The 16,746-nt window shown below is 34.3% G+C and overlaps 1 protein-coding gene across 1 annotated transcript; it reads left to right on the top strand.

Moving 5' to 3' along the window:
* The first annotated feature begins 5,142 nt into the window (after positions 1-5,142).
* On the top strand, positions 5,143-7,178 carry LOC115967491 (L-type lectin-domain containing receptor kinase IX.1-like). The gene has a single exon (XM_031086596.1). The coding sequence runs from the start codon at positions 5,143-5,145 to the stop codon at positions 7,165-7,167; it is 2,025 nt and encodes a 674-aa protein (XP_030942456.1). The 3' UTR covers positions 7,168-7,178.
* The last annotated feature ends 9,568 nt before the right edge of the window (positions 7,179-16,746 follow it).

Genomic DNA, 16,746 nt, shown 5'->3' with positions numbered 1-16,746 from the left:
TTTTTAATTTATGGTTCAACTATGATATTCAATCCTCTATATGAAATTAACCTAAGTTTAGTTGGTATTATTTATCAATTTATGTATTTACATCAAATTAGTCTTTATTTAATTAGTATTATATAATTTTATTTAATTAATGTGTCATTTAAAAGGCCTAATATAAAATTTTCGCCTGGCCCCAAATTTTCTTGGACCGGCCCTGGCTTTGCAGAATAGTATGTAGGAGAAGCATTATTCATTAGTTCCATTGTATGCATTACCGACATAGAAGCTGAGAGACCTAAAAGTAATTGAAAATAATTTTGAGTCAAAGCTTTGTCATAATTTTTAAGTAACGCCTACGTAGAGAAATGGAACAAATAATTATGTATCTTCAAGATATAGAGATATAGCTGGATATAGCTGGGTACCATGCTATAGACTTTTCCAAATGCTGAATTTGTCTAAATTTGTCACAGTGTGAGATGGTCAAACCTTAATTGAGACTGTATGAATACGTTTTTTAAACCACTCCTTGACCATTTTATGGCTATTTTTTTGGGGTCAGTGTATCTGTTTTGAATTGGTTTATTTTGATGAAGTAGCCAAGAAGAAAAAAAAACACTAATGAAAAATGAAAATGAGAGTTTTCAAAACGTTTAAATGTAAGAATGTGACTGTTCAACAACGGATCAGCAAGGCGAGAATGTAACTTTTGGATATTCAGGCAATTGACTATGAGTCTTTGATTCTACAAAGAAAAATTCGAATGCTGCAATAAGTGAATTTCTGCAATATTAATCTCCAAGAATATTATACAAGAGAAGGAAAAAGTAATAAATAAAATAAAATAAAATTTCATTAGAAGTTTATAGACAATGCTCTTAATTTCAATTTTAAGGGCTGATTCTGTTGGCCTCATTGAACAGGAATAAAAACCTATAGAAGGGAGCTGGATGAGAAGGTGATTTTCTTTTATAATCGGAGTGGAAAATGTTATTAATGAGAGAGAGAGAGGCTGCGAATGTCAAGAATTTAATTAAAATGGACTGACATAGTTAATAATAATTTGGGGTAATTATTATTCTCCACTCCTTTGAGGTTTGGAGAAAGAACACTCCACCTCAAACTTGAAGGGAAAAAAAGAAGAAAAAAACATTAATACTTTCCCTCCTTAACATTAGATTGACTATACTTTCTTATATTAATATTAAAAATATTGTTTACTAACTTGTCATTTGCTTAAAAACAGGTTAAAAAAATTATCCTCCATTTCAGAATTAAAATTTATTAGGATAAATTTTGAATTAAAGTGTATTTTATAATATTAAGTATGAATTTTGCTTATTATTTTTTTTTTCTTTTTTTTCAATTGGTTATGGAGAGATTTGTTGTTGCAAGTGTTTTGGGGCTTCATAAATTTTACATTTTTGTTCTAAACTAATCAGTTATTTTTTTTACTTTTTTTTATAGATTGTTTTTTTTTAACTAATCATGATTGAACTTGTGTAAAGAGATTCACATAGAAATTTAAAATATTTCATTACTAATGGTTGAAAAAAAAAAACTAAAGGCCATGTCATTAATACGTGGCAATATCATAAACGTTTTAGAAATTGATGGATTCTTCAGCATCAATAAACAATTAATCGCGCCACACCTTTCTTTTCAAAATAATAATAATAATCAATGGGCCTCTCCTTCTCAGCCTTATTTCTTTATTTGGAAAATTATTGAATACTCTGAGAATACCATAAATGTATACTACACCCTCTCACATGAAGTGTGGATCTTACTATAAATTTAATTAATGGGACCCACATTTATGTGAAGGAAGTTATGCACTTATGGTATTCCGGGAATACTCAATAATTACCCTCTTTCTTTCTCTCTTACGTTCTCTCCTTTTTCTCACTTCCCATATTTCTCAACCTTCATCTAGATTCAATCTAGTGATTATACTCCATTGCCAACTTCACAGCTAATTGATTACTTCTTTTTATATTCTTGTTTTTATACAAACAAACACCTCATAAAATAAAATTGAAGGCTAGCATGTTGCTGGGAATGTGGCCTAACATTACATTCTGGATTTATATAGAAACAACAAAACTGCCAGTGATTTTTACAAATTGCTTGACAACTTTCAAATTTAAAACATTTGTAGACTGCTCTACAAATTGCACATTTAAAATATTTGTACAAAATTGTGAGTTTCAATTAGTTGAACTAGTAAATTATCTTGTTGTCGAATAAGAGACCTGATATTAAATTTCCGCTACACCAAAAATCAATTATTGTCTTAGTCTAATGATAAAGAGTCATCACTGACGCCATAGGTTGAAACCATTCTTCAAAAAAAATATTTGATTCTAAAAATATTTGTACAAAATTAAAGGTCTTAAAAAAATAGTCATCTTTGACCCGTTACATGTGCCTTCTCAATCCACTTCACCAATTTTCTCTCCTAGTGAATCAGTGATGCCATTTTTCTCTCTTTTGTATATGAGAGCCCAAAAAATTACAAACCAATCAATTAATTCTCTATTCTCTTCTGCTTTCAGGTCTCTTCCAAAGCAACACCGGCCCACCACCCAAATTGTGATAAATATTCAAAAAGAACAACCTTACCAATATAAAATTGTAATATGACTCATGAACCTCTCCAAAGGGTTTATGCTAGACCTAATTATAAGTGGGTTCGTGGCCTCCGCAACCTAGCTTGTGGCAGGTGTGTTGGCACCAACTTATAAATAAGTTTTTTGCTTTTTAATTTTTATTTACAGTTTTTTAAAACTCACTTTTTCTTAATTTTTTCACATTTTCAAAGTACAAGTATATATTAAGTGTACCCTCAACTTCGATGATCTTCATTTGTTTGAAACCAGCAACAAATTTCTTCAACAGGGGAAATCGACCCCATCCCAATCTCAAATATATCTAGTAACCAAGTCAACGCCAATCAATAGGGTAGTGAACATAACACTAGGATCGGATCCCTACTCCATTTCACAATTGGCAACTCTTTAATCAAGATTTGAAGGAAATGATACGCAATTTTAAGATTTTAGTTTATCCTCACGCCTTCATGAACCAATCCTAGTCTCAGTTTGGTCCCATTTTCCTTTCCATCCCAAACCCATTCGATCCTCAACTAGGAAATTACTTCAGCCAACATATGTTTAGAATGCCTCTTTTTCGTAGGGTAAGCGTATAACCTCATTACGTCCCATCCAGAACAAGCCCATCTCCTTTTCTTGTTTTTTTTTTTAATCATTTCCCATCAACCTTTTACAAACTACTCTCCCTCTCCACTGTTCAAGGTACAAAGTTTGGTTCGAAGTACATACTTTGATTTATCTTTTCCAATTCATTATGTGAGGATTTATAAGATTATTTATATGTATTATTTAAACAAGTCATATGACTTGTTAAAAAATTTATATGACTAAAATTATATATGGATAGTTTATTTAGTTGCCACATAACAGATTGGAGTAAAATAACTCCAAACATGTTTGCAGCCAAACTTTTTCCATAGGTAGATCTAGTTTGATTGCTAAGAAAACAATAAAATAGGACCAAAAAAATAAAATCAAATCAAAAAGCAATAAAATCTTAGATTTTTTATTATGATAAAGTTTGGCAATAAACTTTGTTGTAATCTAAGGTTACAACTCTACTCAATATCTTTTTAGTGAATGTGAATTTTGACAAATCCATAATTGGATTATATTTTCTTCTTATATCTTTTATTCTTGCAAAATTTCCAAAAGATAAAATAAAAAAATAAAAAAATCAATAACTATACCATTAATCAAATATTTAAAATTTAAGTTTTTATAGTCTAAAATTATGTATAAAAAATAAGTTTATGGATCTAATAATAAATAACAACCAATTTATATGAAATTTGAGATGTTAAAAACATAAAGAACATGCAATTCAGCAATTAGATTTTCAAAATATATAAGCATGCTAATTTTTGTGGGAGTTGTAGTTTTAGACTATAATCCTTTTTGTTATTAGAAAACCAAAAGATTAACTAAAGTGAACCCCATTCAATTATCTACAAGAAAAAATAAAGATAATTTACCACCTCTCTTCCTTAAGAATCTCTTTATTAATTTATTTGGAAAATCAATATAAGCATAAAGAATAGAATTCTTAAAAGTTGGCATTAAAAGGGGTGCTGAGTTTTTTGCACTCATCCCAGACTGTTCTAACAAACCACCTAGAGTGCAAGTTCAGATTAGTTGGAAGAAGCCTTTGACTGGTTGGATGAAGCTTAATACTGATGGTGCTGCTTTTGGTAACCCGATCCAAGTGGGAGGAGGAGGTGTGCTTCAGGACAGCAATGGTGATTGGGTGGTTGGCTTTATAAGGAAACTTGGGAGTATGTCCAGCGTTTTGGTAGAGCTTTGGGCCCTCAAAGATGGCCTCTTACTTGCTCGGCAACTTGATATATATTCTCAATGTTAATATAGAGCTTAATGCTGATTTGCTTGTGCACTTACTTAATAACCCCTCCTCTCATAATCTCATGTTAGAACCCCTTTTGAATGACTGCAAGAACCTGATCAAAACCTTCCCTAGTTGCATAGTGATTCACATATTTAGGGAAGCCAATGGATGTGCCGACAAGCTTGCTAACATGGGAGCAACCCAATCTGTTGATTTCCTTTTGTTGTATGAACCACAGCCTGTGGTGGTTGATTTGCTAGCTTTTGACAAAGTTGAGCTCTTTTGTATAAGAATGGTTGTTGTTTAGTTTTATGTTATCAGCTTGGTTAACCAAAAAAAAAAGTTCTTCCATTAATTCTTAATTAATCCGTTTTCTCAATTAGCAAATAGTAACCCAAAGTTGACTTTCTTTGTAAAATGCAACCGTGTGTGCTATGTAAAATTAGCCATACACAAGTGGCACGAACGCTTCAAAGCCAGGAGAAGCACATAGAAGGTCCAAAGTCCAAACTTTACAGCCATCCCAGAAAGGCAGAAAAACCATCCATGTCATTTTTTTATTGATGCATATACATCCAACGCCAGTCAAACCACGCTAGCGCGCTACCAAGACCTAAACAACATTCTATTAGCTATATTATATTTGTGTCTCTAATGATATTTCATTCTAACCATCTGCCTTTTGCCCATTTTCTTATGGATTATGAATCCTCATATTCCCTTCTCTTCCTTTGTGTCTTCTTTTGTTGCTTCTCTTGCACCTTCTCTGTAAAATTTTCCTATCCTAACTTCTTGGATGACAACAACATTGTTACTTCTGGAAAAGCCAATAGAACACAAGTTGATTCAGTCTGGTCGATACGACTCAGCGGTGACCAGATCGGCGGTGATTTGTTTGATGCCACAAGTCGAGCATACTATTCCCAACCCATTCAACTGTGGGATCCCATCAAAAATGTAACAACTGATTTCACAACTTCCTTTGAGTTCATAATGACAGCTGTGAACTCGTCAATACCAGCCTCTGATGCAATTGCATTCTTTATCACTTCAGAAGATTCTGTTATTGCTCCTAGCAATTCCGCTGCAGGTTGGTTGGGTCTCTTCAATGAGACAACTAACGGCAATCCATCAAATCAGATGGTAGCGGTGGAGTTTGATTCGTGGCAAGATACATGGGATCCTAATGACAACCATGTCGGTATCAACGTGAACTCCATTGTCTCCAAGGTAAATGAAACTTTTAAAGACCCTTTCACCTCTGGGGACATTATGGTGGCAACAGTCTCTTATGATTCAACCTCCGAGAATCTCAGTTTATTGTTGAAATACATAGATGTTCCTCTGATAGCTAACCAACACTTGAATCTTACTCATAATGTAAAGCTGAGAAATGTTCTACCAGAAAAAGTGATAGTGGGGTTCTCAGCATCAACTGGAAGGTCAATCCGAGTTCAAGCAATCAGAAGTTGGAATTTCAGTTCAACTTTGGATCTGGTTTTGACTCAAAATGGAGCAAAAGGGAATTCTAAGATGTGGTTAGTAGGATTGATAATAGGAGTGGTGCTTTTGGTTGCAGGGATCAGTTTTGGCTCTTATTGCATTTTGTGGAGAAGCACTAAAAGAAAGCAGGTAGAAGGAGACGATGAAGATGAAGATGAAGATGAAGAAATGGGGATGATGGATGGGGCTGAAGATCTAATAGAAGGAACTGGACCAAAAAGGTTTGCCTACAAAGACCTAGTTGTGGCAACTAATAACTTTTCAGAGGAAGGGAAGCTTGGGCAAGGAGGTTTTGGAGGCGTCTACAAAGGTTTCTTGACAGAAATGAACGTTGAAATTGCCGTGAAGAAGATATCTAGCAGCTCTAACCAAGGAAAAAAGGAGTATATTTCTGAGGTTATGACTATAAGCCGTTTGAGACACCGGAATTTAGTACAACTTGTTGGTTGGAGTCATAAAAGGGAGAGTTTTGTATTAGCTTATGAGTACATGCCTAATGGAAGCCTAGATTCGCATTTGTTTCACAAAAAAACTCATCTCTCATGGCCAGTGAGGCACAAAATTGTTCATGGGTTAGCCTCTGGATTGCTCTATCTCCACGAGGAATGGGAGCAATGTGTGGTGCATAGAGATATAAAGTCAAGCAATGTGATGTTAGATTCAAACTTCAATGCCAAACTTGGTGACTTTGGTCTAGCAAGGTTTGTAGACCATGAACTTGGCTCACAAACAACGGTTGTAGCTGGAACCATGGGCTACATGGCTCCTGAATATCTTATCACAAGCAAGGCTAATAAGGAATCAGATGTGTTTAGCTTTGGGGTGGTGGCATTAGAAATTGTTTGTGGGAGGAGAGTAGTGGAGCCAAAAGCAGAAGAATTAAAGATTAGTTTAGTCAATTGGGTGTGGGAACTATATGGAAAGGGAAGGCTTTTGGAAGCCATGGATGAGACGCTAAATGGGGATTATGACATTGACAAGATGACATGTTTAATGACTACTGGGCTATGGTGTGCTCATCCAGATCACACTTTAAGACCTTCTATAAGGCAAGCAATTAAGGTTCTTAATTTTGAAGCACCATTGCCTAGCCTTTCATCACAAATGCCTGTGCCTATGTATTCTTACGCCCCTGCAAGAATAACCATTGCCAACCAAGTCTCTCTCACTTTGACAAGCGAGGAAAGGAGCACAACTGCTACACCCTCAATAAATTAGTGAAGTTTCAACATGTCGTACCTAGCAATTTCTTCCAATTTTCCTCTGTAAAGTGTGTACATGGAAGAGTAATTATGATTAATATCACCCTTTGCTTTGAGTTGAAATAGAATTTCTCAGACTCTTTTACCAGACAAGTGGAAGAGCCAAGAATACCATGAGAGCCTTCCTATATATGTTCCTTTCGAATTTTTTTTTTTTTTTTCATACATTGTAATTATTCTTTCTAATCTTTTTTAGACTACTCTAAAAGATTGCATCTTCCATGTGGAAATGGTTTATTCATCGTTAATATATATTTTTTTTAATCAAATAGTGTACATAATATTGTGTTAGTTAAAATTATAAATAACGTGATACAGACTTATATTTAAATTTGTAATTTTTAAACTAAATTTTTAAATGGATCAATTTGAATATAGAGGATCCTATTCCAATTAATTGGTGGAAAATTCATCTAGTTATTTCAACTTAGCAATTCTAACGAAGCCTTTATATGAGATAGTTTGAGGATGTTAGGTCGATTGTATACAATTAATGTCTCATGACTTGTAGGATCTATGGTTGTATGGTGTTCAGCAATTATGAGACATTGGTTGCGTGGGAAATGGTTTATTCATCGATAATATATTATTCTCACTAGCAATAACAACTCTCCTACTATCAGTTCATGTCATTCTAATATATAAGATCCAGATAATACTTGGAAACTATTCCTCACCTAAAGTTATCATGTCTTATTCATACACTTTTCATCATTGGTTAATTAGGTGATTACTACATCTTAATCCCTCCACACAAATAGCCTCTTTTCAGAGAATGTATTCCAAATACCAGGTGTATCACACCTCCCTCTCACATAAGGTTGGTGTAATTTATCTTTAACTATAGTATAATATTGATATGTTGTTCTTATTATTTGAATTTTTTTTAATGGTATGATAGTTGGGAAAGAGGGGATTTGAATCTTGAAATTTTTTTATTGAAAACACCATGAGTTGACAATCAGTTGGGATATACCGATTGACAATCAGTTAAATTACCAATTGTCTCAAAAACTTAAACTATTGGGATATAATTTATAGGGACACGATTTTCGTTAACCCGGTCCTGGGCGATCAGGCCCTGGCCCAAGAGGTCCCACACAATGAAATTTGTAGAGTATGGGCTGAAGAACTTGGTTCCAGTTGGCTCAGACGGTTCGTTGCATGTCCTTAGTTTATGTAGAAACGTGAATCCGGAAAATGTATGTGAAAGTGGAAGTTTTATTCATGGACCTGCCTTCATACAATGACTTCTTGCTTTTTTCTTTTCTCCCCTCCCTTCTTTCCGTCCCCCTTTCTGGGGGACTCTTACATATGATATAGGCCCTCTTTTATCATCTGGGCTCTACACCTATCGATCATCCAAACCCCCACTTGAGCACCTGTCCCATCAGACGCCCTTACCAGTTCTTTGTGAGTTGCAATGACCAAGGTAACACTGTTCAGGGGTCTTCTCTTCATTAATGCGGTCAGGAGAGTAGTTGTGGTACATTTAATGTGGTGGTGACAGCCTTTACTGGGATATTTTGAGCCTTCTTTCTTTTTACGTGTTTGGAGTGAGGGCTACAGTAACTGGGATGCATCATTGATCTGGACTTGGGAATGTCCGAGGAGGAGTTACTCCTCGGACTTGTTTTCTTCGTCTCAGTTAGCTTGGGCAGGGATTATGGGCCGCGACGTCTCCTCGGACGGAATCGTCCTCGAACGGGCCCAAGGCCCAACCAACTTGTTATTCTGAGCCGGTCCCCACATAATTAATTTAATTATTTAACTACACAATTCTAACAATTACAACACAAAAAAAGTTGTAGTTTTAAATTTAATAGCATGGTAACCCGAAAAAGCTATCTGCCAAGAAACCAAAGTGAATGTAAAAGATAATATAGCCTGAATTCTAACTTAATTCAAAATTTGAATTTATTCATAAATTGTGCGAAAGGGTTTCGCGGATCAATTATAATCAAATGAATCAAAGTTAACAAGCTTGACCGATCTACTTGGAATTGGTCATTATATATATAGGAAAGATTATTCAAATTCTTTTTAGTTGGTCAATAAGAAAGAAAGTTCAAATTTCAATTGGTAAATGAAGTGGACTAAAAAATAACCGAGATTTAAAAAAAAAAAAAAAAAATTAAAACACACCTAGGTATTTGCCATAAAATAAATTGATTTTCATATAAACCATATCAAAACAAAGAAAGAAAAACTACTTTATCAACAACAACAACAACAAAAAGAAGAAGAAGAAGAAGAAGAAGAAAGACTAAAAGTAAAGGTTGGCACAATACTAAGGAAAAAGTTTGGCTACAAACTAATTTTTAGTCAATGCTTAAAACTCCCACTAAGTAAAATTAGAATGATTACATATTTTGAAAATCTAGTTTTACACACTCTTTATATATGTTTTTAACACAAATGTCAAATTTTGTATCAATTAAATATTATTTACTATTCGATTCATAAACTTATTATGTATAATTTTAGACTCCAGAATATGTAGTAATATTTTTTTTTTTAGTGAGAGGTAGCCATAATTTGTAATTTTTATTGTGCATATAAGATGTTTGAGCCGGTCAAACCTCAATGAGAATGTCAGATTTGGTGTTTACAATTAAGTATTTAGATCTGGTAAGGTAAACCACAGGATCAAATCAGCATGATCTATTGCAAGCCTGAAACATATTTTTCAAACGGTGGAAATTAAATCATATACTACCAAGGGAAAGCTCTGTTTATTGTCTCCACATAAAATAGTTGCTAAACGAAAAACTGCGATGCATGCTGTGACATTAAGCAAATCATTATCTCAACATATAGAAAACCAGCTATAAATTTATGTGGTTGAACATAAATTGATCAAGTTGTGTGTGTATATATGTTATGGATGAGGTATTATACATTTTGCATCTTCTGTAGATTGATTCTTTTTTCTTTTTTTTTCTTTTTTTTTTTTGAAGATGTGTTTATATTGTTAACATGTTAAATATGACGTGCTTAGTGGAAAACAAAATAGATTTTTTTTTTTTTTTTTTTTTTGTTTAAAGATAATTTTTTACAACAAAAAATACTGTTGCGGTAATCTATTGCTACAAAATGTTTTGTTGCAATAAGTTTCTATAGATAATTTATTGCAATAAATATTACTGTTGCAGTAACCTATTGCAACAAAACTTTTGTTGCAATAAATTATAGCAACAATATTTTTTGTTGCAATAAAGTTTTTTTAATAATAAAAAAATATTTTATTGCAACAAAACGCTATTGGAATAGAATTTTTGTTGCAATATCCTATTGTTATAGACTTTATTTCAACAGTGGGCAAAAAAACAAATTTTGCAATAGGGGATAAGGAGTATCATGGTTGCTATGAGCAAGGTTGTCAAAATCGGGATCCTACGTAGGATCATGGAAGGTAGGTGGGATCATGGATCGTGGATCGTAAAATCCTACATTATTTGAGAAAAAAAACAAAAAATACACATTGGTATGTTAAATAATCATATAAATTATACATTCATTGATATAATTACCATACATCATTACATTCACTTGTAGCATTATTTAAAGATGCCAAAAATCTCAAAATGTGACATTCTATTGGAATATTGTTTATTTGAATCTAACTGACACTCTCTCTATATTAGAGTGGAAAAACTTGGTCTATTGGGATTTAATTTTTCATTTTGGTCCAACTGAACCTTCTATCAAGTTAAAGAAGATTACAAGAAACCAAGGTCGTTTGGGATCATCAGAATCGTACGATCCTACCGATCCTAAACGATCGCAAAGATGCTTGAAAGATTTAGATCGTTTTGGGAAGGTGGGATCGTAAAATCGTAGGATCGCAAGATCCAGATCGGGATTTTAACAACCATGGCTATGAGTTAACCATGTTTGGATACACCTAGCATGGAATGCATGACTACATGCAAGAACCTCAGCAACACTCTCACCCTCCATAAACTCTCCAAGGCAAATAGGGCAGTTTGTGGGCATGAATCCAACACTGGCATGAAAGGCTCGTTCTGGGAGTTCTAGCAAAGGAGGGCAAAGGAAAAAGCTCTACATTGGCATGTTCAGGTTGTGTGAAGTGGAACTTCTTCCAGCAAAAGTAAATGATCCCTAGAAAAAGAATAACCACAACAACGGCACCCACAATCCCCAGAGTCTCAATGGCACCATTGCTCCACTCTGACCCAAAGGAGTTAGTTGTGGTAACCTATTGCAACAAAATGTTTTGTTTCAATAAGTTTCCATAGATAATTTATTGCAAAAAAAATTAATGTTGCAATAACCTATCGCAATAAAGAGATTTGTTGCCAAGTGGTAACAAAGTAAGTTCAAACTCATTTGTCAACCCAAACCCACCTACTCTAATTAAACTCAAACCCACCCAATCATTAGTTGGGTTAAATGGGCATTAACCCAATTAGACCCAGTGATTATTGGGTTTTAACTAAAAACTCATTGAAGCCCATTTAACCCAAAAACAATATATCCAAATTCAACCTAACCCTTCCCACACACACACACAAAATAATAAAAAAAGAAACCTAGCCCTTAGAGTGCATTGAGGACCTGCATCTTTTGCTAAAAACGCCTCGAACACTCTCTCATCCTCTTCGTCAATCCCCTCCTACAAAATTGTATTTTCCCACAGATTCCCAGTAACCAAATAGTACCAAAGAAAAAAAAATTTGAGTAAAGCGAGTGAGTGACTAACATCATTGGCGCCAAATAGACTCGGAGTTGCAGAGAAGCCGTCAAAGCCATCAATGTCATCGCCGTTGGTTTGAGCATCATCGGCTGCGGCACCCTTGGGGGTGACATATTCTTGAGCGAAAAGCAAGGTACTATTAGGGATTTGGAGGTTAGCCTTGTCCTGAATCTCTTTCTGCTGAGCCAAAGCTTGTTTGAGAATCTTGGAACTCATGGTGGAGGATAAAAGCTCCTCGTTCTCAGATTCGGATCCTCTCCATTTCTATTTGAAATGGATAGTGTCCAGTTAAGGGTTAGGATTTGCTTAAAAAGAATCTAAGGTCTACAAAGTGCCACCTCATTTAAAAGTTTTTAACTTAACCAAATAACAAATAACTATGGTAACCAAAGTTAACTATGGTTCAAAAAAAAAAAATGCCCCAGATCCTCATCCTTGTATCTAGATTTTGGATCCCCTTCAAGACTCAATTCTTCAATCCCGACTGCCCATCAGCCACCGGCCACCATCTTCGATATTATTGCGCTACTATCGGCCCCTGCAAGACGTGAATTTCATGTTTATTTTATGTTCTGTGGTTGTGATTTATGGCTTGTTTTATATATTCAACTTTTGATGCTTCGTTAGTCTTTTGGTGTTTCTGAATATGATGAACTTGTGGTGAGAAAAGAAAAAGAAAGTGAGAAACCAACAAAAGTGGGAAACTTCAAATTAGGAAAAAAACTACCACATTGTCAAGCCGCCCACACCAACATTGTAAATAAATACTCTCTTCTTCTCTCTTTTTTTTTTTTTCATTTTTAGGGTTCAAAACAAAAGTTTCTCATAGCTTCCACACAGTGTGGTTCAGGTTCGCCATGGACGATGTTAGGGCAAGCTCAGCTTGGGTCACCACCCACTCCTCCCATGTCGTCGTTGACTCCACAGACACATGGCTAAAATTTTGGTTTTTTGCTTGTGTAAGTTCTGTGACAATGATATTAACAATGCTGCATTTGGAGGCTGAGGAATTTTGGTTATTTGTGCAGGGATTGAGAAAGTTGTGAACAATCCAAAATCCATATACAAGGATGAGGATCTGGGGCGTTTTTTTGTTTTTGAACCATAGTTGACTTTGGTTACCATAGTTATTTGTTCTTTGGTTAAGTTAAAAACTTTTAAATGAGGTGGCACTTTGTAGACCTTAGATTCTTTTTAAGCAAATCCTAACCCTTAATTGGACACTCTCCATTTCAAATAGAAATGGAGAGGATCTGGATCCCTCGTTCTCCTCCTCCTCCAATTGGCTACTTTGGTCATTTTCACTTTAGTGGCACTTTGGTAATTTTGATAATTGGGTAATTGGGTGAGTTGAGGTTTACCCACAATAATTGGGTTGGGTTGGATTTGAGTTAGAAGTAATTAGTTAAATGGGTTTTAATGGGTAAATGGGTTTTATATACCCAACCCAATTATGCCCCCCCCAAACCCCCCCCCCCCCATTTGCCACCCCAAGTTGCCATAAATTTCCAAAGTTAATTTATTGCAACAAATATTACTGTTGCAATAATCTATCGCAACAAAAATTTTGTTGCAATAAATTATAGCAAAAACAATTTTTGTTGCAATAAAATATTTTTAATAATAATAATATTTTATTGCAAAAAATTTATTGCAACACAACACTATTGCAACGAAATTTTGAGAGGGGCATAGTCAATTATTACAAATAAAGCTAGAAACAGAGAGATAGACTTGCAAATATAGGAAGTTTAGAATTTTATTATAGTTTATAAAAAATGCAAATTAAGACATTTTTGAGATCACTAAATATTTAAGATAGACCAACCTACCCTACAAATGAGACAAGGAATAGCATGGTTGCTATAAGCCAACCATGTCTGGATACACTCAGCATGGAATGCATGGCTACATGTAGGAACCTTAGCAACACTCTCACCCTCCACAAACTCTCCAAGGTAGATAGTGCAGTCTGTGGTAATGAATCTAGCACCAGCATGAAAAGCTCAATGTGGGAGTTTTGGCAAAGGCGGCAGAGGAACAAGTTCTACATTAGCATGTTCAGGTTGTGCGGAGCGACACTTCTTCCAGCAAAAGTTGATGATCCCTAGTAAAAGAATGACCACACCAACAGCACCACAATCCCCAGAGTCTCAATGGCCCCATTGCTCCGCGCTGACCCATAAGAGTTAGTTGCGGTAACCTATTGCAACAAAATGTTTTGTTGCAATAAGTTTACATAGATAATTTATTGCATCAAAAATTAATGTTGCAATAACCTATCGCAATAAAGAGATTTGTAGCAATAAGTTTCCAAAGGTAATTTATTGGGACAAATATTACTGTTGCAGTAACCTATCGCAACAAAAATTTTGTTGCCACAAATTATAGCAACAATATTTTTTGTTTCAATAAAGTATTTTTAATAATAATCATATTTTATTGCTATGAGAGACCTCAAAAAAAGTGTCCCTCAAAAAAGAGATTCGGATACCTTTTAGGGCGCTTCTCTTTTTGGGTAAGTGATATGGAGTCACCACTTATTTTTTATACAAAAAATAAGAAAAACTAGATATAAAATATATGACTAAATTGTTCCATTTATTGATTGAATAAAAATTACGTATCTAGAAAAACTTGAAAATTACATAGTTTTGGGTCCTAGTTACTGTAAGGACGCGATTCGTGACGGACCGTAACAGTGTCGGGTTCGCACGTGAAAAGGCCCCTAACAATATCATTTGTAGAGCGTGGGTTTGGAAGGCTAGGCCTTGTTCGATAGGCGGTGGGTTTTTCGCGGTGTTCGTATGAACTTAAGCTTTTCTACACCCCTGGAGTCTTTCTCCTGGAGGTGGGCTGGGAGGCCCTGGTTTCTGGCCATTTTTCCCAACCACCTCTATAGATTACTTACTCTTCCTTTTATACTAGCTCGCGTCCACTGTCCTTCGTCCACGCGTAGGGTTAAACTTTCCAAGATTGATACTTGTCCCATCAGTCCATACTCAAAGTCGTTGGGGATGGTTGTAAAAGCCAAAGAATGCGGCTCTGTCGGGTTCAGAACATTAAATGGCAATAACAGCAGCTTTCCCTGGATATTTTAGATCTTTCTTCCATGTTCCAGTCCTATACCGTTTTTACCCTTCCCTTTGGAGGTACTGTGGGTCTGCTGAGGACTGAACTACCCTCGGCGGTACCCAAAGGCTATTTCGTTGAACTTGGGCCATAATCCTCCTCGGCCTGGGCCTTTGGACTCTCCCCGGGTAGAGGGGCCTGGCCCATAAATCATTTGCGCCCCACAGTTACAATCTACCAAAAATAAAAGTAAAGACATGGCTAGATATACTTAACCAATAACCTAAATCCAGAGGCTAGGTTACGGAATGGGAAGATGTTAGGCACCCATTCCACCCAAACAGAGTCTGATCTTCTAGACTCTTGTGACCAATATACCATTTTATGTATGTCATGAATGATATGTTGAATTAAAAAACTAAATCACATAAATTTATTTATGGATGAAGTCTCTTCTTTTGTTTAAAGAAAAAATCGGATCTATTTTGATTGGTAGAAAAAATTATCTTGATTTGCCAAAATACCAGATCTATTTTTGTAGTATTTAGAAAAAGTGGTTTTTGATGATAAACATTTAGATCTGTTTTGTGATGAAAAAAAAATTGGTTTTTAATGACAGAAAAATCAGACCTGTTTTTATATGTTTAAAAAGAATGAAAAAGATTTTTTTTTTTTTTTTTAAGAAGAGAGTTTCACTCATAACATGAATTTAAGCAATCATGAATTAAACAAAACAAACACAAACACAATCATGTTTAATCTTTTTCTTTATTTCAAAAATATGCATTTATTAAAAAATCAAATATATATCTATGGAAGATACAAATCAGTTTTGATTAAAGAAAATTCAAATCTTCTGATCTTCTAGACTCTTGTGACCAATGTACCATTTTATGTATGTCATGAATGATATGTTGAATTAAAAAACTAAATCACATAAATTTATTTATGGATGAAGTCTCTTCTTTTGTTTAAAGAAAAAATCAGATCTATTTTGACTGGTAGAAAAAATTATCTTGATTTGCCAAAATACCAGATCTATTTTTGTAGTATTTAGAAAAAAGTGGTTTTTGATGATAAACATTCAGATCTGTTTTGTGATGAAAAAAAATTGGTTTTTAATGACAGAAAAATCAGACCTGTTTTTATATGTTTAAAAAGAATGAAAAAGATTTTTTTTTTTTTTTTTTTTTTTTAAGAAGAGAGTTTCACTCATAACATGAATTTAAGCAATCATGAATTAAACAAAACAAACACAAACACAATCATGTTTAATCTTTTTCTTTATTTCAAAAATCTGCATTTATTAAAAAATCAAATATATATCTAAGGAAGATACAAATCAGTTTTGATTAAAGAAAATTCAAATCTACATATAAGGAAGATGCAGATCTATTTTTTATTGAAGAAAAATTCAGATCTGCATCTAAGGAAGATGCAGATATATTTTATTTGAAGAAAAATGCTGATCTGCATCTAAGGAAGATGTAGATCCATTTTATTTTGAAGAAAAAGAGTTGACTACATGTAGATCTTTAAAACTAAGAAACAGATTATATCAACAATAAAGGAATCAAAAAAAAAAAACCATATTTTCATAAGCTAAACTAACAAGGTAGAATACGAATATCTAAAACAATTAAACATGCATCATCATGATAAAGAAAAGCATAAAAACAAAAGGGTTAGAAAACAACCTCTTGCATGCGCACACTTTGTTCTTGAGAGGATGTTTTAGGGTTC

This window comes from Quercus lobata, chromosome 11 (genome assembly GCF_001633185.2).
Source record: "Quercus lobata isolate SW786 chromosome 11, ValleyOak3.0 Primary Assembly, whole genome shotgun sequence".
Taxonomy (NCBI): Eukaryota; Viridiplantae; Streptophyta; class Magnoliopsida; order Fagales; family Fagaceae; genus Quercus; species Quercus lobata.
The sequence above is the reverse complement of the archived record's forward strand: the minus strand, read 5'-3'. Positions and strand labels throughout refer to the sequence as shown.